Source organism: Pseudorasbora parva, chromosome 21, assembly GCF_024679245.1.
Source record: "Pseudorasbora parva isolate DD20220531a chromosome 21, ASM2467924v1, whole genome shotgun sequence".
NCBI lineage: Eukaryota > Metazoa > Chordata > Actinopteri > Cypriniformes > Gobionidae > Pseudorasbora > Pseudorasbora parva.
The window spans coordinates 6,635,316-6,660,373 of NC_090192.1; the positions used below are offsets into that span (position 1 = coordinate 6,635,316).

The window sequence follows — 25,058 nt, forward strand, 5'->3', positions numbered from 1 at the left end:
GTGTTTCCCTTTTTACATCATTCTTTGTAAACCCTAGAAATGTTTGTGTGTGAAAATCCCAGTAACTGAGCAGATTGTGAAATACTCAGACCGACCTGTCTGGCACCAACAATCATGCCATTCTGACATTCTGTTTGGAGTTCAGGAGATTGTCTTGACCAGGACCACACCCCTAAATGCACTGAAGCAACTGCCATGTGATTTGTTGATTAGATAATTGCAATAATAAGAAATTAAACAGGTGTTCCTAATCCTTTAGGTGAGTGTATAACAAGCAAAGTATTTATCACAGTGTACTTTAAATAACATTACAAGTAGGGCTACTGATTTACAAGATCAGGATCTGACTGAGACAATGTCAAATGACTGGGCAAGTTACAGTAGTAATTATTTGATTGATTTTTAAGAGTCTATACATGCATGGAGTTTGATGCCAGACGTTGAAATGACCACGCACGCACAAAACCCTTTAAAATATCAAATCAGTTTATATGTGCTCTTCAAGCTGTCTTGAGTGATTTTCTTTAAGACGAACCTGTGTCAGCATGTACAGCTTTGAAAGCTATAATTTGTCCATATATTGGTTTCTTTTAGGCTGGAAAAGTAAAATCTTGAAAGCCTCTGAAATCGTTGAGCTGAAGTTATGTAAACAACAACAGAGAGCAATTGAAAAGAAGACTTTCAACAATTTGTGGGACCAAAAAATGTTTTTTTTGATTAAAAATATTTGATTAAATATAAATAAAAATTATATAAAAACGAATAATAAAGCAATAATTGTGGTCTTTTTCTTAACACTATTAAAATGGTAACAGGTTTCAATTGTTAACACAAGTTAACAAATTAGTTTACATGAACTTACTATGAAAAATATATTTTTATTAATCTTAGTTAATGTTAATTTTAACATTTACTAATTAATTATTAAATAGCATCTGTTACTTTTTAATGGAACTGAGCTACCATGAACTAACAATGAACATTTGTATTTGTATTAACTAACTTTACAAATTAACAAAATAATAAATGTGTTGTACAGTTTTAATTAATGCATTACATTACGAATAGTTCACCCAAAAATGAAAATGGCCCCATGATTTACTCGCCTACAGTCATCCTAGGTGTATATGACTTTTTTCTTTCAGACGAATACTATCAGAGTAAATGCCGTCTTAAGCGAATCGATGGGTTCGTGTAAGAAAAATATCCATATTAAAACTGGACCATCTTCCATAACTTATGAAAAAAGTGTAACGCCTCTCACAGTTCAAAATGGTTACGACATCATCGTTTCAGTAAAGTTTTTCCGTAAGTTGAATACAGAAGTTGGTCTGGCAGAAGTTAGATATTCTACTTCCTAAAGTTTTAAATATGGGTATGTTTTGTATTCATCTGAAAGAAGAATGTCATATACACAGGATGGCTTGAGGGTGAGTAAACCATGAGGTAATTTTCATTTTTGGGTGAACGGACCCTTTACTGGGACCTTATTATAAAGTGTTACTGTTCAAATTAACAGCATATTCTGTACTTATTACAATTATGTTAGCTCATACCTCAAAATCCTTGTTTATGCATTAGCCTTATCTTACTATAACTACAGTATTCACATTATACCAAACAAAAACAATATTATTCATATCATTGTAAAGTATGACTGTAAAATGCACAAACAAATTCCTTTAGACTGCAGTGCACTGTTTGTGTCAGAATTTTAAGCAAGTGAATGGGAGGAAGTGGGAAGAAAGTCAGAGCATGCTCATCAGTCCAACAGCAGGGCTGTAATGGATTTGGAAGTGCATCATGATCCCCAATATAAGGTCAAAATTGGAGGTGAAAAGCATTTTTTGAGCTTGATACATCTGCGGTCTACAGGCACTTCTTATTCACCCTTAAAGTTATTATTCATATGAATGGTGCAAACACAAGGTCATTAAACCTTCTAACACTATAGAGCTCTTTGCCAAATGAGGACATGCTCAGGGAATTTCAGTATACAGATGCATTCATATTATTCCATCCACTCAATGGAAAACACCCCATGGCATGAATCATAGGCAAAAATAAATATTTATGCAGACATTCACAGTTCAATAATTTAGAATGTACAGCAGTTAAGCTGATTTGTTTCATTATAACATCCCTCATGGTCAATTTAGGAATTGTAGCTCAATAACTACTCAGGTATTTTTTACTAATATTTAAAGTGTCTTTTGGCCTGTAGGTAGCAAATTCTTGTCACATTATCAGAACAATGTGGCAAAGACATATTGCCATAAGTATTGGGACACTTCTCCAAATCATTGAATTTAGTTGTTCCAATCATCTCTGTGGCTACAGCCTACAGGTGCATAAAATCAAGCACATAGACGCTTCTACAAACATGTGAAAGAATGGGTAGCTCCCAGGAGCTCAGTGAATTCAAGCGTGGTACAGTGATAGGTGGCCACCTGTTGCCACCTGTGCAACACTGTGGAAGCAATTGGGAAGCATAAACATACCACGTAAAGTAGTAATAGGCCACGTAAAATCAGAGCGGGGTAAGTGCGTGCTGAGGCACACAGTGCGCAGAAGTCACTAACTTTGCAGAGTCAATATCTACAGACCTCCAAACATTGTGTGGCCTTCAGAGTAGCTCAAGAACAGTACGTAGAGAGCTTCATGGAATGGGTTTCCATGGCCAAGCAGATACATCCAAGCCTTGCATTACCAAGTGCAATGGAAAGCATTAGATGCAGTGAAGTATGCCACCACTGGACTCTAGAGCAGTGGAGACGTGTTCCCTGAAGTGACAAATCACGCTTCTCTGTCTGTCAATCCAATGGGTCTGGGTTTGGTGGCAACCAGGAGAATGGTACTTGCCAAGTGTGAAGTTTAGTGGAGGGGGGTTATGGAGTGTGGTTGTTTTTCAGGGGTTGGGCTTGGCCCCTTTGTTTCAGTGAAATGAACTCTTAATGTTTCAAGATACTAAGACAATTTGGGCAATTTCATGCTCCCAACTTTGTGGGAACAGCTTGGGGATAGTGCCTTCCTGTTCCAACATGACTGCACACCAGGACACAAAGCAAGGTCCATAAAGACATGGATGAGTGATTTTGGTGTGGAGGAACTGATTGGCCTGACCTTAACCTGATAGAACACCTTTGGGATGAATTAGAGTGGAGATTATGAGCCAGGTCTTCTCGTCCAACACCACACTGTAAAAAATTATTTAGAAAAAAAGTTACCTGGTTGCCTTAAAATTGAGTTAATACAATGACAATTTTTTGAGATTCGACAACCTTTATTAAAATATTATTAAAAGATTTTGTAAGCATATTGGGTAATTGTGTGTTTTATTTCTGATGACGCAGTGAAACATGCCAAATAGTGCTATTTTCATGATCAAATTTTTTATGCGTTTCAGATACAAAAATATTTTGAGTTTCTATTTATTAAACAAATTTCCTTCATTGTATCAACTCAAATTTTTAATTTCAATAAACTCAAAATTTTAAGGCAACCAGGTTACTTACCGTTTTAAGTGAAACCAACAAAAACCAAGCAATTTTTTTTTTACAGTGCAGAGCCTGACCTCACAAATGCACTTCTAGAGGAATAGTCAAAAATCAAAGCAAACACACTGCTAAACCTTGTGGAAAGCCTTCCCAAAAGAGTTGAAGCTGTTATAGCAGCAAAGGTTGCGCCAACTCCATATTAAACCTTACAAATTAAGAGTGGGATGCCATTAAAGTTAATGTGCATGCAAAGGCAGGAGTCCCAAAACTTTTGGCAATATAGTGCATGTTCTAAATTCTGCCCAACAATCCAATGACGAAATGCAAAATAAGCAATGCAATGCTTTTGTGCTTGAGCCCTATAAATGCAGGCTCATTTGAAGCAATTATTCATTCCATGTGTCTTTTAATATGACCAACACAAAAAAAATATTATTCTGTTAAACAAACATATAAGGAAAAAAACCTTCTCCTTTCCTGTAAATCAGAATGTGTGCAGTCTAAAAGTGCAGTGAAATGTGCTGTACCTTTCACCTTTTAAACACCTGTGCATGTATTTTTTTCTGAGCCATGTGACTTATTTACCCAAAACATGACATCTCCCAAAATACATGTCAGAAGATATGCAAATGAAACGGTAATTCAAAGGTCAGTGTCAATGTGTGATGTGTTTGTGTATGGAAGATTTTAACACAGCAGAAAGGAATAAATGCTTACAAAAGTCATTGGAAGTGAATGCAGCAAATTGAGCACCAACCATGTATGCTTAAAATTCATTCCCACACTGTAGAGAGGGCTGCTTGTTTAAAAAAAAAAACATGCCACTTCCTCCTCTCAGGTCAAGAAGAACTGGAGTTGTAAGCATATAGTACAAAATTCACAACTGCCAGAGTACCAGGGTGAATCAAAAGATCATGTTATAATTGAATATATATATATATATATATATATATATATATACAAATATATATATATATATATATATATATATATATATATATATACAAATATATATATATATATATATATATATATTTTGAAGCTTTTAGTCTACATAATGATAGTATTGCTGTTGTACTGCCTTGTACAAATGTAAATTTGTATTGTTTATTTTTGCTATTCACTCATGCAAACCAATCGGATGCTGATGGCTTCCTTTCACTTTTCACAATACCAGATACTAGAACACATTTGATGCACAGTGGGATGTATTTTTATTTTGATAAGGTCATGATTATCTTCTGCCCTGTCTTTTTTTCTCCCTCCCCAGTGCATTTATTGGCATGCAAATGAACCTCAGGTGCCGCAACCTGAATTCTAATCATAGTCTGATTCCAGTGTATCATTGGACTTTATATCATAAGTTTCTTTCAGACTTAGGAATGACAGGGTGACTTCATCATATAGCCCTGTGATGAATATCTATTGTTTACTGCAAGACATAAATCTAACAGCTGCGGTTTTCCTGAAATATTATTTATTATGTGTTTGAGCAAGTTATTGTTACTTGAGATCATATCAACGTATGGATTTGATTAGTGCCTGTGCCAAATCTTTCTTATTCATTTTACATAATGACTAGAATAAAATTTTCAAAACAAAAGGGATAAAGGGATAGTACCCCCTAAAATGAAAATAAAATAACTATTTACTCACCCTAGTGTTGTTCTAATGCCCTATGACCTTCTTTATTTTTTGGATCACAAAAGAAGATTTGAAAAAAAAGTCCTCCATTAATGGCAGTGAATAGCAAACCAACATCAAGCTTTTTAAAATGTTTCTAAAGTATCAGAATGATCCCGTGTAACATGTACTATAAATGTCATGTGTTCTGTGGGTATATACAGGGTTTGGTGAGAAACAAGCTGAAGTTGAATGTATTATTAAATGAAAATCCTGACCTAGGCCGTTGGTCTCTGCTTGACTGTGCATACGTAAGACTCTATTGAGACCTCAGTTCGCTCCGAATCACCCAGAAAAAGCAAAAAAATGCAACATGAAATATAATCAATGTACAGTGTATCCGGAAAGTATCCACATTGTCATTTTAAAGCTTTATTCCAAAATGCATTTAATTATTTGCATTAAATTGCAATACAAAAGTTAGTTTGAAATATTTACAAATTAAAAAAATAAATGAAAAAGAAATCACATGTATATAAGTATTCACAGCCTTTGCCATGACACTCAAAATTGAGCTCAGGTGCATCCTTTTTCCACCGATCATCCTTGAGAGATTTCTACAACTTGATTGGCGTCCACCTGTGGTAAATTTGGTTGATTGGACATGACTTGGAAAGGCACACAGCTGTCTATACAAGGTCCCACAGTTAACAGTGCATGTCAGAGCACAAACCAAGCCATGAAGTTTAAGAAGTTTGTCTGTAGATCTCCAAGACAGGATTGTAGAAGCACAGATCTAGGGAAGGGAACAAAAAAATTCTGAAGCATTAAAGGTCTCAGTGAGCACAGTGACCTCCATCAGCCGTAAATGGAATACGTTTGGAACCACCAGAACCCTTCCTAAAGCAGGCCATCCGGCCAAACTGAGCAAACAGGGGAGAAGGGCCTTAGTCAGTGAGGTGACCAAGAACCAAGAGTGATAGTCACTCTGACAGAGCTTCAGTGTTTCTCTTTGGAGAAAGGAGAATGTTCCAGAAGAACAACCATCTCTGCAGAACTCCACCAATCAGGCCTGTATGGTAGAGTGTCCAGATGGAAGCCACTCCTCAGTAAAAGGCCACCTGGAGTTTGCCAAAAGGCACCTGAAGGACCACAAGAAACAAAATTCTCTGATCTGATGAAACTCTTTGGCCTGAATGGCAAGCTTCCTATCTGGAGGATACCAGGCACTGCTCATCACCTGGACATTACCATCCCTACAGTGAAGCATGTTGGTGGCAGCATCATGCTGTGGGGATGTTTTTTAGCGGCAGGAACTGAGAGACTAGTCAGGATTGAGGAAAAGATGAATGCAGCAATGTACAGAGATGAAAACCTGCTCCAGAGTGCTCTGGATGTCAGACTGGGGTAAATGTTCATCTACCAACAGGACAACAACCCTAATCACACAGCCACATGACTTGATATATATATTCCATTTTTGTAGTTTGATAGCCATCACTAGTGAATAATAGTCTATAATAGAGGCGTGTGCCTGACAGAAACCTGCATGTTAATCCAAGTCTATATGTTAATCCATATAACAAAAGGGTTTCAAGACAGCAGCAGTTCCCTCGTCTCATCAGTAAGAGGATTTTCAGTCAGAGGATTTTATACTTTTATTCCGCTCCTATATTTGCATGTCAACAGGACCCAGAAGCAGTTCACAGTAGGGGACTCAGGATCCGTTGGGAAGACTGATAACGGTGATGAGACAACACTCACAGATGCTTGCTGATCCCTTGTGGGCCACACGGCACTCACATCCCAATTAGTTAAATCCTCCTACCCAACATTCCCTGATGTGATTATATAACAGAAAAGAACAACGAATCAAAACAAGATGTGGAAGGGTGGAATTTAAGCTGAAAATGCCAATTGGATCTGTGCTAGACTTGAGAAGTTATGTCGTCTCACAGCATGCATCGAGTCACAAAGAGGACCAGGGTGAAACTAAAGAACACATTCAAGTCATATTTTATCTAATTAAATATAAAGATCAAACATGTTTATCCATAGAGGCTTAATTTCATATAACCTACATTTTTTCAAATTATCATCTGATCTGTTAATACCATGTGTCTAAAAGTAGCAGTCAGGAAACATTAAGTCCATTTCACGCTATGAAAATCTAAAAAACACATTATACATCAATATAACGCTATACATTTATCCACTTATTGACTGTTTAAACAATTTCTGATTAAATTGAAAGTTTCTTAGAGAGCCTGCATTGTCCAGATGACGCAAGATGCTAGTACAGTAACAATAGGAAACACCAAGGACCATACAAAACTAAATAATGTGTCTAATGACAAAGGGTAAAATTATTTTGTATTACAAAATACAACCGTAGATACTTTGCTTACAGATCCTTCAAACGATCCTTCTAGCAAACGTCACCTTTTCCACCATATAAGTTAAAACGAGGCTATTCATTTTGTAAAAAATTAAGTTATATATTTATATTTTTGAGAACTTAAGTATGGTGTTTCCTATGATGTTTTCGCCTATTTGGATTTCAGAGTACATCACAGTCACTGCGTAAGCTTAGCCTACATTGTGACTAACGTTATTTAAACATGCAATATCGTTGACGAAAAAAGACAAGTCTAAAATGTAGACTGAATGACACTTTAAGCAGAACATCTCAAATAAAGATTGCTGCAGCTTACTTGTTTATTGGTGTTTTCAGATCATCCGTGCACGAGAGAGAGCTTGCGTGCATACGGTTGCCAGATTGGACATATTTAGGTAAAACACTGGAGAGTATGTGTTCTTTTCACAGAAAAGCTCTGTTTTATGGATTTAAATAACTGAAATCTGGCAACCGCACGAACGCGGGCTCTTTCTCGCGCGCGGATGATGTGAAAACACCAATTAACGATTGGGCTGCATTTTAGCAATCTCCATTTGAGATGTTTTGCTTAAAGTGTCATTAAGTCGGTCTGTGTTCTGTCAGGACTCACGAGCTGAACAGCTGAATTGTTGTGCTGTGAGCGGCTGAAATAAGCCAGTCAGAGCAGAGCTCAACATTAACATTCATGACTTTTCCAAATAAGGCAAAAACAGAGCATTACATCCTAGAGACAATTTATAGGGTTGTAAATGGACCTGTGAAACTGTATCTGGACAATTTTTGCCCTTAAATAAGCCACATACCCTCTATGTAGATATCAGAGAACAATTTAACATATTGTTTCAAATCAAGCACCTTTAACTAATATTTACTTACATAAAAAATAAGTATAATGTACTTATTGTGTTCATATTGCATTGCAAAACACTGTTGCTGATATTGAGGTGGGATAAAGGTGAAGTATGTTATAGGTGTGGTGGTGTGGGTCAGTTTAAGGGTAAAGTTAGAGACAGATGTGGTGGTGTGGGTCAGTTTAAGGGTAAAGTTAGGGTTAGGTGTGGTGGTGTGGGTAAGTTTAAGGGTAGAGTTAGGGTCAGGTGTGGTGGTGTGGGTCAGTTTAAGGGTAAAGTTAGGCACAGGTGTGGTGGTGTGGGTAAGTTTAAGGGTAAAGTTAGGGTCAGGTGTGGTGGTGTGGGTAAGTTTAAGGGTAAAGTTAGGGTCAGGTGTGGTGGTGTGGGTCAGTTTAAGGGTAAAGTTAGGGTCAGGTGTGGTGGTGTGGGCCAGTTTAAGGGTAAAGTTAGGGACAGGTGTGGTGGTGTGGGTCAGTTTAAGGGTAGAGTTAGGGACAGGTGTGGTGGTGTGGGTCAGTTTAAGGGTAAAGTTAGGGTCAGGTGTGGTGGTGTGGGTAAGTTTAAGGGTAAAGTTAGGGACAGGTGTGAGTTAATACATTTCTGTGCTCTTATAATCTTTAATCAAGAGACACGTCCCTCTTACAGTGGTGTTTCTTCTCTTCTCTGATGATGTGTTTACTGGCGCGAGGGCGGAGCAACCTGTCACTCACATGTGATCGACCAATAGCTAACTACAACCATCCAATCAATTCCAGATGGACAAAATCAAGTCCCACCCTACATTTGTTCTTGTTCGAGAAGCCACTTCACAGCTTCACAAAAGAGTTGTAGCCTAATTGGGTTACAGCAGTTTTACATTAAAGGGGGGGTGAAATGCTGTTTCATGCATACTGATCTTTTTACACCTTTAAAGACTTGGATTCCCATCCTAAGCATAGACAAAGTTTCAAAAGTTAAGGTGGACGTTTGATGGGAGTATTTCTTTGTCAAAAATACTACTTCCGGTTAGTCATAAGTTTCGGCAAGTTTTTTGAGATCATGCGTCCCCTTTGACGTTAATGGGGGCGGAATTTCCTTGTATGGGCCTTACGGACAATTCTACTGGAAGCGCGTGAGAGAGAGAGAGGGAGAGAGTGAAAGCAACAGGCTACGCCCATCAAAGCGCTGGCTTGTAGGATGCTGGACAGGTGACAATTACACATAGCACATAACAATGTCACCAAAAAAGTGCGTTTTTGGTTGCCAGACCAAGACAGTCCTGCACAGATTCGCCAAAACCCCGCGTTAAGGCAACAGTGGATGTAATTTGCTTTTCCGGATCAGCAACTGAGTTGCGCGAATGTTTATATCTGTTCGCTGCATTTCGGTGCCGACTGTTTCATAAACAAGGCCCAGCTCGACGCCGGATTTTCCCAATCGCCTAATGCTGAATGATGGAGCAGTCCCAACGTTAGAAGGTTGAGTGAGACTGCTTTTAGTCCGCTTACTGTCTACACAAACCACGCGTAAACACACAAACACACGTGCACAACTGCACTTCCCACATGTACACCTTCAAAGACAAAAATACAACGATATAATTCAAGTATAAATATGTAAATAACACAAGCCGCTAAGCATATTATATAGTTAGTGTATAACTTGTAACTTACCACATACAGACGTCCTGCTCTAGTCGTTTTTGCTGCTGCTCCTGTTCAACTGCAGCCTCGGATCATAGATGTATGGCTGTATCTGATTAAAAGCCATATTTTTATTTTGAATAAAGTTTTTTTCCCGCTGTTAGGGATGACGCACTCGACTCAACACACAGCGCGCTGCTGCACACGTCATTATTTAGCTCCGCTCACACGACACGCCCCCACCCGCTCTGCTTTTTTCGGAAAGACTCGGAACAGCGCATCTTTCTTATATAACTATTAAAAAAATAAAGACTTTTCGGAGATATGCAGGATGCAATGCTACTCTATAGGTACTCAAGATTGACATGACACTGACTGAAACTGAGTGTTTCACCCCCCCTTTAATATTCAGTGGTATCTTCTTCTCTTCTTGTTCTCCTCTTCTTGTTCTCCTCAAACTCTGTCCTGGAGCTCCTGCAGAGTTTAGCTCCAACTCTGAACAAACACACCTTTGTCACACTAGAAAACTGTAATTTTCTATTAATCCTGAATACCTTGATTAGCTTGCTCGGGTGTGTTTGATCATGGTTGGAGCTAAACTCTACAGGACAGTGATCCTCCAGGACAGAGTTTGAAGAAACCTGAGTTAAAGATTCGTAACCCAAAGGTCACAGGTTAGATCTCAATACTGGCAGGAAACGCATGTTTTCTACTCACTGCTCCTAATGTGTGTACTAACTTGTTAGAGGGTGTCATGAACTTTAAAAAAAAAAAAATGTTATACTGTTGTCTGAGGTCAACTAATGACGTTTGTGTGGTTTTTACATACAAAAATTTCATAGCTAATAAGTAATAACCCAGCGTTCAGAAGAAAATAGCCTTTGATGGGCATGCCGCACTGGAGACTTGGAAGTAAACGCCCACGGCTAGGATTGGAGAAGATTTGCATATTTAATGAGCTTCAGCTCCGCTGTCATATCTAGCCTGTCAGTTCAGTTCACATGAGGGAGAGATTATTTTGAAAGCAGCAACTGCAACTTGTCTTTATCAAACAAACACAATGATTTATTTCTCATTCACCCACGATTGTATTACATGGCCCACACGATCAGTCGATATAATGCCGGAGACACATTGTGAACGCGTTCTCGTTTCACGCTTTCCAGAAGCATGTCTGACACGGCGCTGCTGCTATTGATGTTCAGGGGTCTCTTCTATTACTAGCATTCATGCGTTTTCCGAGCGGCCTGAGCAACGCGTGTCACGCAAGCAGTGTGCAAGCTCCAACCCGTTAACATGGGAGCCAAAATAAAAATGTGTTTTCGTAGTGCAATGACGTAAGGATGAAGCTCATGATTGTTTTCTAGGCCTGGTGCCTATAAAAGCTTTTCGTTGACTAACAAGGACGTTTTCAGCTCTGAAACTAACAGGATAATTTTATATTATCATGACCTTTTATATATCAAAAGCTCAAGGGAAAGTTGATTTCTCAATTCATCACCCCTTTAAGTGCAGAGAACAAATTCTGAGTATGGGATATGCAGGACCTCCCTGATCGTTTAGTTTGTTTAAACCCCTGTCTGACAATGGAGATTACCGCAAACCAACCTGACCCACGGTTTCAAAGGCAAGGATTAAGCTAGCCCCAAATTTAAATGCCGTTTTAACTGAAAGCAACTTACACTGAAAATTGCATCCTAAGTAGAGTACTGCATGTTTAATGCCTAATATTTCTTTAGAAGTCAGTGTGTTCAGTTTTCCTCAGCTCAGCACACAGTCCAGATGTGAGTAAATATTGTGATAAGGAAAAAATATGTCGATTGCAAGGAACAAATTAACTTGATCAAAAGACTGCAAGCTTCATTCACATCAAACAAAAGAAAGCACTGGACTGAGAGGAGAAGGTACATACAGAGACAGAGAGACGTGACTTCAATAGCCTTCTTTGTATTCACATTGCTATCTGAAGGGTTGAGGACACTAGAGGATGTCATTTGTCTGTGTAACTACCACTCTAATAGCTATATATCAAACGCACAGGCTGATTGTCTGACTAGCACATGCATATATGCACACTGATTACTCTAATAAAGAAATAAATCAAGCTTGCAATATTACATATTTATTTCAGTGAACCGAATATGTTTCCATTAGCAGTAGAGACAAATCCATCCATCAACAGTCTGAATCTGGTGTGCTGTCAGAAGCATTCGACTGGAATGACAAAGACAAAGAAGCACACAAACACACACACCTGGAGGTTACGTATGAAATGCCAGCGTTCTGCTTCATGGTTCGCCATTCAGACGAATCACTCTCTGTGGTGCATGATGGGAAGGGACAGCAGAAGAATTTCATCGAAGGTTCATCTTTTTCATCTGGGCAAATTACAACATATTTGTCAAGAAAGGAAAAATGCATTTTGGTTGCATGAAGTCAGGTCCGTCATCCATCTCAGTTAGCTAGCTTTCGAAAACAAAGGCTTTATCTGACACACTGACACACTGACACACACACACACACACACACACACACACACACACACACACACACACACACACACACACACACACACACACACACACACACACACACACACACAGACACACACTTATAGTGTGTGTGTCAGATAAAACCTTTGTCAAGATATAGGCCCACACACACACACACACACACACACACACACACACACACACACACACACACACACACACACACACACACAAAGGTTGCATTCACTTTTCACTTGATCACAGATACAATAGAGACATTAATAATTTAAATTAGCTGTATTTTAAAATATTTAAAAAATGCTATTTATTCCTGTGATGGCAAAGCTGAATTTTCAGCATCATTACTCCAGTCTTTTTTTGCTTCTCAATTATCATGTGTGCTCGCTCAGTTATTAATAATGGTTATTATTATTTAACAATGTTTTTTTACTGCTTAAGATTTTTTTCCAGGATTTTTTGATGAAAATAGAAAATTCACACCATTTATTTAAAAAATAGAAATCATAATGTATCTTTGCTGTATAAAAGTATTTATTTTGCATACTTTTTTAAAATATACATATTAAATATACAAAAATATACATAATAATATTTCACAATATTACTCTCTTTGGTGCATTTTTGATCAAATAAATGCAGCCTTGTTAGGCAATATAAGACAGCTAAGCTTTCTAGGAAACAATGTGTTTTCAACAAAGAATGTGTTGTCAGCGGCAGTAGCACCACTGGCACATTTCAGGCTTATGGATTGTCCTGACAGTTAGATGGACGGCTTGGCAGCCCTGTTATACTCGTATATGCCCTTGACTGAATAACATTAACATTATGATAGTCAGACAGCTTCAGAAAAACTTAGGACTGAATACTGTCAACAGCCTGACACATGATGACAATTTTTGAAGTAAAAAAATCATATTAACATTATAAGTGCATCCCAGAAAACTTAATAAAACAATAAAACAATGCAGCTCATGACCCTTTCCAACCCAGTTACTTCCAACGCTGTCATAGACTGATTGAGTGTATACTTTTGTCTAAGTAGATGTCCCAAATTTGGAGTAGAAAATGAATAATACAATTAAATAAATAAAATAACTATCCTAACTAACATTGATTCTGAGGGTAAAGTACCTATTTTAACTTGTAATTTCTTTGAATTTAAGAGTTTTCTTATTTTGTACCATATTTGTGGAAAGTGTCAAGTAAATGGTTGTTTATTTGTGCATTAATGGACATATCTGCATGTTTTGAAACTACTATTCATAATGTTCAGAACCACATAATGTTTAGTTGATGTGGTCTGAACATTATGAATAGTAGTTTCAAAACATACAGATATGTCCATTTTAGGCAGCATGAGTATCCAAAAAGTCAGCTCCCTGATTCACAGTTGGCTTCCAAGTTGAGTGGTTGCCAAAAGTTAGTAATTTGGAGGTTGCCTTTCAGTATTATTTTTAAGTGTTAAAGAGGTGTTACATCTAAACTTTCTTTTGAACCATATTTGATGAGCTCTCTAAATCCTATATATGTTTATTAATGTTTATATGTGAATAAAAGCCTTATTTAAATTAGTTAATCACACGATCATGTCTTTTTAAAAGAGTTTCAGAACACTGGATTAAACAACTCAATTAATATTGATTATGTCTTTGTAAAAAAATTGAAGCATTTACGGTGGAATGTAGGGTGACCATATTTTGATTACCGAAAACCAGAACACCTGGCTATGAGGTACTCAAATGATAAGCCGTCTCACCTTCTTTCGAGATAGGTGCCAGCGTTACGCATTGGGTGGTCAGATGGGTTAAATTAACACAAATTGAATGCATCATGAGTGTGGTTGGAGTGCCGATGCTGCAACTGATACTCGAGTGGCTGTCAATTTAATGGCCCAATAGAAAATTATGACAACCAGGACATTTTCATCACTTTCTAAAAAAAAAAAAACACCTGGCCAGGACAGGACTTGAAAACAGGACATGTCTTGGGAAAACAGGACATTTGGTCACCCTAGTGGATGAACAGAAATCTCCTATGGGTTTGGAACAACAGGAGTGAGTCAGGTAAATATATATAAAATAATTATATTTTATATATATATATATATATATATATATATATATATATATATATATATATATATATATATATATATATATATAGTTATTTGATGTACAATTTACACCCTAAACTTTCTTGTACTGAACACATACGATACAAGTAACGTTAGCTTTGGTGCTACCTGTATAATATTGTACTTTCACAAAAGGAATCTTTTGTTATTAAGTATGAACTTCAATTACATATTTTGTCATGTCACGTTGCCTTTAGAAGGCCAGACAGCCTCCCAACGAGGTGTTTTGAGATATTGAAACAAAAAAAAGTAAAACTGGTATATTTCTGTCATGAGGATTTTCCCCCCACAAGCAGCTAGCTTGCTAATAAATGCAGCTATTGACAGGGCTTAGCAACATGTTTTTTTCCCCCCTGAGCTCGAACTGCATTTACAATCTGCAATACTTACAGTATGAAGCAAGGGAATTTAAACAGGTCCAGCAAGTCACCAAAAGTGGACAAGGAGCGGAAGTTGCAATAGTCTTTTCTGGCTCCTCGAACAACAAAAAATGTAGGGCGTGACTTGATTTTGTGCATCGGGAATTGATTGGCTGGTTATAGTTTGTTATAAACACGTCATCAGAGAAGAGTCGCTGTAAGAAGGAAGGGGTAAGTTACCCATACACAATTATCTAAATGTCATGGGTAAGCACTTTTGGCTTGGAAACTGTGCTTTGTAGGCATAGTTTTCTATCCATTGACTGAAAATTTGGAATAACAAATTTATTACAAATAAAGGCAAGCGTATTTATTTTTCAATCAATTTTTGTGAAAAATAATCGCTTAAATTAATTGTGATCTGTTTGATTCAACACACAAAATGAATTCTTATAATTATTTTATGACTAAGTTAAATTTTCCTGTAAAATGTTGAAAGGGGGATTCTGAAATCCACTGCCGCTTCAATATACCTGTATATATATATATCAGTGGCGATTTCTTTAAGACTGCAAGGGAAGCTCGGCTTCCCTTATTATGTCACAAAATTAATGGTCAAATATGTACTATTATATTAACATTGTATTGACTAAAAATGCGTTAGAAAACGTTCATCTCAAAGACGAGTTCGTTCAGAATCAGTTACATATAGCAGGTCGGCTGACTCGATTTCCTTCTCATACATTCCCGCAGCATCACAGTGCATTTCCCTATTGAAGCCCAGCGTCCATTGACTTCAATGGGGCTGCTTTGAACGTTTTTTTTCAGCGCTTCGAAACTAGACGGTCATTGGATAAACGCTGCGATTATGTCCCGCCCACGGACGCTCAGCGTCTCTGGGAGTGAATGGGGAGTGGGCTGGCCCGGACGCTGAGCTTCTGCGTGATGATTGGAGGGTCTGCATCTCCTTTTGACTGACAGCGATTCTGTACTATAAGGAATCACTGAAGCTATTCGCGCTCAGTCCCATCGCGGATTTCTCAAGTTCAGTCGAAATAAAAACTTCTGCAACCTATTTCTTTGATATTTGCTTGGCGAAATTGCTTGATTTTTTATCATACATTTCACACAATTATACACCACATTCCTTGTTTCAGTTTTACAGAGTTTAATATTTTTTTAGATCGTTCATTCATTCACAGGGTAAAAGACCATTTTCTTGAAAAGAACGTAGGGCAGAATTTACTTTTAAATAAATAAGACAATTGGCCAAAAATGAGCTTCCCCTCTCTGACAGACCAGTAGCCGCCACTGATATATATATCCTAATTAACCTCATAATCAAAATGTAATTAATATTTATCCTATATTATTATAATGAATCTATCCAATATGATTTTGCTTTTAGTTTATATTTTAGTTTAGTGTATATTTGGTTTCTGAGGAGGGACTGAGGATCTGACCTAGAGATGTGTGATGTGTCACTAAACACTTGCAACAAGGTCGTGTGTTTGGATTTTTGAGGTATCACACACCCCTAACATCAGGAGGGCAGTAACAGGTTTTGCTCACTTAGTCCGGCTTCCAGAGATGAAATATGTATTTTTCTTTCATTTAACTTATTATATTTTATTTATTTTATATTTCCTTTTACTGAAACACTAAAGAGCCAATATGAATATTGGCTGTACTATTGCGTGTCCCTCTCACTGAAAGAAAGCACATAGTATCAGTATGTTTTGGTTGGAACTGGTTAGAACTGGAGCTTAATCAGCTCCAACCTTGGAGAGACTGTATCTGTGTATGTGCACAATATTCTGTGTTACAGATCAGTGTTGAGAATGGTGTACAATAGGCACCCTAAGAGATGGGTGGACTTGTTGTTCTGGGCAAGCTGGCGCCTGCTCCAGATCTGGAAGGTCACTACGGGCCTAATTCCGGGGTGAAAGCGTCAACAAGTGACACGTCTATGGAGACGTGCATCAGATTAACTGACATGAGTGGAAATTTACCATGACTGTGCATTGTCTCTGAGCCAATCAGAACTATCCACATTGCAGTAATGACGTGGATAGACCTTGAAAACAGTATAACTGTTTGGACAATTGTATGTATGATAGGGCAAGGCAACGAGGCGGCGAGAGAGGGAGAGACAAGTCTCCTTGTGAGACTTGAAGCTGGCTTCTGATTTTGAAACTGCAAGCTATTCTTAAGTAAAACATTTTTTTTAATTAATTGCAGTCCTGACTGTCTTAATTTCTTCACTACTGGTCCTGGGTCATAAGCTGTTAACCCCTAAAAATATTTTTTTTTATACAGTAATCAAAGCTATCCCTTCTGGACTTCTTTTTGTTCTTTTGATGAGCAGCCATCTGTCCTATTATAAAGTAGATAATAAAGTCTGGAATTTCCTTATGGTAAAAATGTATTTAATAAAAATGCACTAACAAGGATATTGGACAGGTCTTTCATTTAAAAAAAAAAAAAAAAAAAAAAAAATCCAAGCCGGAAATTTTATTGGAATGCCTTTCTAGAGGAAGTTAATTGGAGAGAGGCATGGCTGTTACCCTATGGAAGCATATGGGTTGCAATATATTTAATTTGAAATATAATATGCAAAATGGCTGTGCAATATGTAAAATGGCAATGTATTTCTGTATTTAAATGTACATTTTCGATACCAAATGTGCAACGATTGGTGCAAAATGGCAATTCAAATTTAATAATATAATTTAAATGAGCTATTTCCTAAATTAGTTGCATTTTTAATTCCACACTGAATTTTTCTGCATTCACTGTTCAATGAAAATGCTGTCGTGTCTTAACTGTGAGTGTAAATGCAATTAAGAAAAATAACATTTAAATAATAATTTTACTACAATTTTTGCTCAAACATATCTTTTAATTTCTGTAGGCTAATACATGTTCATTTAGCAAATTATTAAACATTAAAAATATGTTTAAATTGTATGTAAGACAATAGCAATTTAGCATTTTGCTCCAAACGTTGCACATTTGGTATGAAAATTGTCAATATAAATACTGAAATACATTGCTATTTTACTTTTTGCATTGCCATTTTGCATAATTGAATATTGCTACCCATATGCTTCCATATTACTCTACACATTTTGAATTTCAAATAAGGTAAGAGACATGCACTTAAAATATATTCAAGTAATATCTTACTCTCTAAGTTTATGGATATTGGGAAATAATGTTCTCTTGAGCCTTTGTATTTGGTGCCTGTTTTTGTATTGTTGATTACAAGTTCAAGAAAAAAGTAGGGGTGAGTTATTTTGACTAAACATTGCACATGAATTTTAAAAATGTACACAAATAAATGATTTATAATAATGCAATATTCCATAAAAATAAAAAAAACACGAATCTTCCAGGTGACATTTACTCATAGGCCTATTATCTATCTTTAATGGGGGAAAAACTAACAAACATCACAATGGCAGCTAAAAACCCATTTATGCGATAGTTTCTGTGTACTTTTCCATGTAGTATATATAGTATTACCATGCAATTCTTTTAAGTATCTTATATAATGTTATAAAAGATATATAGTTTAATATATTATGTAAATGCCTTGGTGCATGGATATCTAACAACACCTGACACTCACTGTAATCTCTCCATGAGGTTTAAAGTGTTGGCTTTTCAGTTTCACCCAAAGCAAAATATTGCCCCCTGTTGGCCATTTGTTAGTTTCAAAGATGGCTGCTGAACTGAGATGGAGGAACAGGTTCACTTTGTGTGACAATGAGAGAAACACTACCAGAGATTGATAAAAAGCGTCTCTTTATTTGATCGTACTGTTGTTGACGCCGCTGTTTGTACAGTACGACAAAGTAACACATCATCATGACACTACATGAGGAAAAACTAACATGTTCATGCACAACAGAGTACAAATACTCCTGAACTATTGTGACAAAAACAAAAAAACAGCATCTTCCTATCAAAATCCAGACACATTTTACTCAAGAACCCCATACACTGCGGACTGAGAGTGAAGCAAATATCAAGCTATCTTGTTAAACAGTTCAACAATTAAACATGTTTTGCATCATCATGGCACATTCTGTGGGATGATGGTGTTTTTTTGAAAGTTAAACTCTGAAAAAATACTGTTTTTGGAGCGCAACAAATGTCTGGCTATCACCAGACCAAGCTCAATTTAAGATTGAACATTGGCCTGGGGAGTCTGCTCTGTATTTTCTACTGCACCAGAGGCGTGATCAACGAGCATTATTCAAATGACTCAGTACACAATTGGATAGTCCTTCAACCAATCAGAACACAAGAGGCGTGATCAACGTGCAAAGACCCATCATATCTCTCTACCCGTCATCGCGTTAAACCCGCCAATAACGCGCCAGGTGGATAAGCCAGACTGCGATTGGTTCCCGCAGTAACAGAAGCAGTAGAAATGAATGTACAGAGATGCAGAGCGTAATCAAATCGCCGGCAGATCAGGCTGGGTTTACCCAGTCTAGGGCAACAATACAGATAAGAAGACATTGCAAGATCATTTGATATTTGGATTAAGTCTCATCCTGTTCTGCCAAATACTCTTTATCTTGAATAATGGATGCTGTTCAATTGGTCTGATGCCACCAAATAACCTCCTGAAAAATCTGTGTACTCACACAGTGTGAAACTGCAGGATAGTGGCAAACATTTACATATCAGGCATAGAACTCTTATGATACAAACATCAATAAATTAATCAGTACAAAATATATACATTTGTCTTTGTAAAATAAATAAGTAAACTTTGTGATGGATAAGAAAAGAAAATGCAACTTTTGTAACCAGTGTTAGTGACTGAACCGGGGAGACCATTTCATTAATAAGTTGCTGTAAATGAGATAAAAGCAGACAGCTGCAGGAAGAGAATAAAATTATACATTGTATAAAAATTGCATGCAATAAACAAGCAGTTTCTCTCCTCTGAGATGGGAAGACCCGTGTGTTAATCGGAAGATCCATCCGGTTTGATGATCTGGTACGTGATCAAATATTCCGGATAAGCCTTGGGATGCAAAATGACAAAAGCAGAGTTAGTTTCACATGATAAAAGTTGTCAACACGTACGCACGCACGCACGCACGCACGCACACACGCACGCACGCACGCACGCACACACACACACACACAGACACACACACACACAGAGCAGTAAAAAAACATTGTTAAATAATAATAAACATAATTAATAACTGAGCGAGCACACATAATAATTGAGAAGCAAAAAAAGACTGGAGTAATGATGCTGAAAATTCAGCTTTGCCATCACAGGAATAAATAGCATTTTTAAAATATTTTAAAATACAGTTATTTTAAATTATTAATGTCTCTATTGTATCTGTGATCAAGTGAATGCAACCTTGGTGTGTATAACGTGTGTGTGAAGGCCTATATATATATATATATATATATATATATATATATATATATATATATATATATATATATATAATTAGAAAGCAATACATTTATCAAACGTGACAGTAAAGAAGAGGTTATAGGGTTAAATATTAAGCAGCAGAAACGGTTTTCAACACTGATAATAATCAGAAAGCATATTAGAATGATTTCTGAAGGATCATGTGACTGAAAATTCAGCTTTGCATCACAAGAATAACTTACATTTTAAAAGATATTACAATAGAAAATATGTATTTTAAATTGAAATATTTCACAATATTGCTGTTTTCACTATAGTTTTTGATCAAATAAATAAATCCTTGCTTAGCAGAAGAGACTTCTTTAAAAAACAAAACAAAAAATCCTACCAACACAAACTTTTGAATGGAAATATATAATCCAAATGACATAAATATGGGGAAATTTTGTTTATTTTTGTAGCAATATTATTTAAAGTACTACACTTAGTATGAAACAAACACTTTCTCAATCCAGAAAACTGCAAAAAAAATCTATGAAAATACTTTTTTATTTCAGAATTAAAATGGGTTGAGATGCCATTTCCATTCTGGAGCCTGTTACTGTAGATACCTGCTCTCCTCTGTAGATGACGTACTCAGCCAGAGCGAGACCGTTGACACTGGGCCGGCCAGTGACTGAGTGGTGGCCTGGTGGCGAGTGGGCCATCTTCATAGCGCTGAACTGCAGGAAGGACTTTCCCAGAGTCACACGGCAGAACAGAAGATGCCTGGGATGGGAAGACAGAGCCCAAATCAAGAGCATGCGCACTTTAGAAAGGAAATTGGAAATCAATTTCTCCTCGAGGTGTTGGAAAAGAACACCACAAGGCAACACTCAGATCTGGACATTGTGCTGGGAAACGTGAAGTCACTTAAATGAGTGCACTGTAACGGGATCTCATCTCACCTCTGACACGCGTAACATGACCTGTCCTTGTGAAGAGGGCACCCTGTTCCTCCTCCTATTCCGTAAACATACTGGTTGCTTTTGGAAGAGTTTTCCGCAAAGTAGATCCCGGCCCCGAACATTCCCCCAATGTATGCGTGCCTCTCATCGAAGCCCTTGTGAATGATGGCGTTCACAAACGGTGAACCTGGGAATAGAGTACTGACACTAAAACTCTGTAAATAAAAAAAAAATCCTCACATAGCAATTTTCATTTTGGGTGAACTATCCGCGATACATGTTGCTTTTCTGTATTGCGATATAATGTGACACCATATATTGTTACAGCCTTATCGTTAATCAAAATCATTTTTGATGATTTTAATGATCGATTTTATCTATCAGCTGTTACAGCCCTAATGAGAATAGCAGTGAATGCGGATCGACAGACAGATCACACACACCATGGAACAGCATGCGTTCATTGGAATGGTTGTGGTTCTCCTCAGAAACCTCCGTCCTGCGATGGGTGTACCTCTCCCACAGCTTCTTGTTGCACACCTTCTGGATCTGGGACCAAAAAGGGAAGATTTCAGTGGCAGTTTTTAATTTGATAACATTAGTTAATACATTAGGCATAAACCAAATTCAGGTCTGTTAATAATTAAATGGCTAAAACGATGTTAAAAATGTATGTAGAAACATTAACCTGGATTAATAAATGTATTGTTCATTGTTAGCTCACGAAGTCACCTACATAACTTTGTATTTCCATAAATTTTCGAAACTCAGCCATTTCAACAGGAATTAATGCGATCTGGAATTTTACATGAAGGTGAAATGTTTCCCAACAGATTTTGCAATGGGTTCAGGTTTTTCACAGATTCGCCATGTTGACCAACAGAATGCTGCTTGGTTTGAAAGTGCTTTTCTGTGCATTACTTCATGCATCGCCACACTATTGACAATGTACAATGGACCTTTTTTGCCTGCGAATTTCCCCAAAATTTGTGATGTGTATATCTTCAAAGAACCAGAAAAATGTAAAGGGACATTGTAACATATGGAACAAAAACATTATGAAACATTATAGTTTTAGAACAATATTTTAGAACAGCACATGATTAGAAAAATGTATCAAAACTACAATTTTTTTTTTTTTAATTTATTTGCATTTATCCGAAGGGACTTTTATTGCATTCACGCAAGGTATATGAAATTGTATTAATTTACATGATCAAGGAAAAACAATTATTTTAAAGATACACTATGTAACTTTTCTGTCCGCTAGAGGGTGCCTATTTAAAACAAAGGTGTAGTTTGATGACACCAAGTTTGAGCTCCGAATCTTGGGACATGTGGTCTTCATTTGGGACATGTGGACTCAGGCAGAAATCATGTTCATGCATGCAGTTATTAACGTTACTGTATTATGAAGCAGAGCAGGACCGAGTGTTGTGGAGCTGAGAAAGGCCGCTGGAGCGATTGCTGCCGAACACACGGCTTGCGAGCAACGGGACTTTTATTATGAGGGGACACAGTTGCCGGAGCCATCTCCGCTTTTCCGGTCATGAGTATGAGGTAACGCAATGATATTATGACGTTACTCTGTGCGTTCGCTCAGCAGCTGCTGTGACACTTGTTCACACTGCTAAGAGTAAAGCGTTTCTGCAAAATAAAACCAGAAACCGAGGGTAACGCAGATATAACACAATTGACAGGCGACTCCCTCAGACATCCCGGCTCCTTGGTTAAAATAGCAATTTTCTCACAATTACTAACGCAACTGAACAAAATATAACACTGGCCTGGTGGTTTTTGGATATTTTACTGCAAAAATACTACATACTGCACCTTTAACACTTCTGGTTTACCACTGGAAACCCTGGAAATAATGCAATGTGAAAAGACCACTGCAAAGCCAGGAGAGTGGTGAGGAAATGAAGCAACCAAAGTGTAAAACAGCCTAATATATATAAAAAGATTAACTATGAAGCAAGACATCCAAATCTCTTACCTTCACAATGTTGTATCTGTTAAAAATCCCACCCGCATGGCCACCATCCCTGTGTTCCCTTATTGTGCTTTGCATCTGTTCAGAGACACAAGAGAACCAAAGTAAACAAGGGATGTCCTGTTTTAATAATTCTACACATTCTCTCCAAGGGAGCCACTTGAACATGTAAATCCAATACTGGATTTTCCTAGTACACTTATGGATAAGAAGATTGTGATTATGTTATGCAACACATCTCTCTAAGGTGCTGAGGCAGATGCTGCTCAAAGAGATGATAAACATATGAACAAACAAATGAGAAACTCTACCTCCTCTTCAACAGACTGAAACTCCTTGTCATCTGGAGACAGATCTATCAGTATTGTTCCACTGTTGGTCGTGTTCAGGGTCAAGTATGGGTTTAAACCTGTGATGGTGATATAAATATTTAAGTGCAAATGAATTAGCAAAACAAAAGCTTCAGATACACTCATAAAAGAGTTTTATGAGTAATCAAAGCAAAGGGGGAGATAAATAAAATATATGCTAATTAATTAATTGAACTATTTTCAAATAATCATATATTAATATTTGTATTGTACTGTATAGGTAAAGAGACTTGAGCAGACTCCCAAATGTGCTCTACTACACCAACTCTTCTAGCCTGACAAGCCAGACCCACATCAAGATGTTTGGTCTGGAAACTCACCATTGACAGCTCAATGCTAGGGGCGGGATAAACGGCTGTCTTTCAAACTCCCTCTGCACGGCGTGCACGCAATAGGATAGCGCTACACCAACCAGAGCAACGAAAGGTGAAGCAGAGCTCATTGACAGATTAAACATTCGCCGTATCCGGTCGGCAAAACTCTGAACACATCTTCCCTTCATAAGAATGACTTTAGTGCCGTTTTTTGTTCTTTTCTCAGAGAAAAGCTTAACTCCAAGTCTTCCTGAATCACGGTCAAAGCTGATTCGAAAGACCGCCGTTCGCCAGCTTCTGTGTTTACTAGAAGCACGCAAACGCAACTCGGCCATCGTCATTATGGCCCCGCCCACCGACTCTATGCACGATGTGATTGGCCCGACCAGAGTTTAGCGTTTACAGCTCAGAAGGGTATTGAGAGTTGCTAGACGACACTCGCGGACAGATTAGATTTGCTGCCGCTAGGGTGCGTCTAGATTTCTAGGCTACAACTCTTCCTCTTCTCAACATTACTTTGTTGCGTATTCCTAGAGGCAGGGTATTTTGTAAATTTAAGGGTTAGTGATGTCACTAACCCAGGAAGAAGCTCATTGTAGTCTACCAGTTGCTTGTTGTGGCCCTTAATAAGCTCTTTCTTTAAAATAAAGATATCTCCTGTTGCATTGAAAATTGAATGTCGTAACTTTGCAGATGTTGTCAGTGCCGCTGCTGCGCATAGGGCACCAAATTTTGAGAGGGGCACGCCACGGGCATCATAAAGTAATTAAGCTTAGGGCATCAAGACGGCCATCGGTGGGACTGGATGTTGTTTATGCTCAAACTGCAAAATTGCACACTAATTAAAGTTAAAACATCCAAATCAAAATCAACCACCCCTTCAAAAGCTGACTTCAGGATAAATAAATACATTTATGTATAATTTGACACCACTGTAAAAGCAGCTTGTCGTGAGAAAAAATGATCCAACGTTAAGCAGAGCTCTGAGTGCAAACAGATCAAAGGGAACTTTAA

The 25,058-nt window shown here is 37.5% G+C and overlaps 2 protein-coding genes across 5 annotated transcripts in view; both read right to left on the bottom strand.

Moving 5' to 3' along the window:
• Positions 1-15,130, bottom strand: part of tbc1d12b (TBC1 domain family, member 12b) — a 55,184-nt gene extending 40,054 nt beyond the window's left edge. For all 3 annotated transcript variants that reach the window (XM_067430486.1, XM_067430489.1, XM_067430485.1), the window contains exons 1-2: positions 15,029-15,130; positions 12,246-12,369 (exon numbers count right to left, since the gene is read on the bottom strand). The gene's annotated coding sequence lies outside the window, so the exon portion shown is untranslated. The remainder of the gene's footprint in view (positions 1-12,245; positions 12,370-15,028) is intronic.
• Positions 15,131-18,790: 3,660 nt separating this feature from the next.
• The window catches only part of LOC137056155 (poly [ADP-ribose] polymerase tankyrase-2), a 31,091-nt gene continuing 24,823 nt past the window's right edge, over positions 18,791-25,058 (bottom strand). For both annotated transcript variants that reach the window (XM_067430144.1, XM_067430143.1), the window contains 6 exons: positions 23,671-23,768; positions 23,363-23,437; positions 21,810-21,915; positions 21,367-21,553; positions 21,031-21,187; positions 18,791-20,044 (listed from right to left, as the gene is read on the bottom strand). In XM_067430144.1, coding sequence (XP_067286245.1) covers positions 19,985-20,044; positions 21,031-21,187; positions 21,367-21,553; positions 21,810-21,915; positions 23,363-23,437; positions 23,671-23,768 — 683 coding nt within the window. In that variant the 3' untranslated portion in view covers positions 18,791-19,984. The remainder of the gene's footprint in view (positions 20,045-21,030; positions 21,188-21,366; positions 21,554-21,809; positions 21,916-23,362; positions 23,438-23,670; positions 23,769-25,058) is intronic.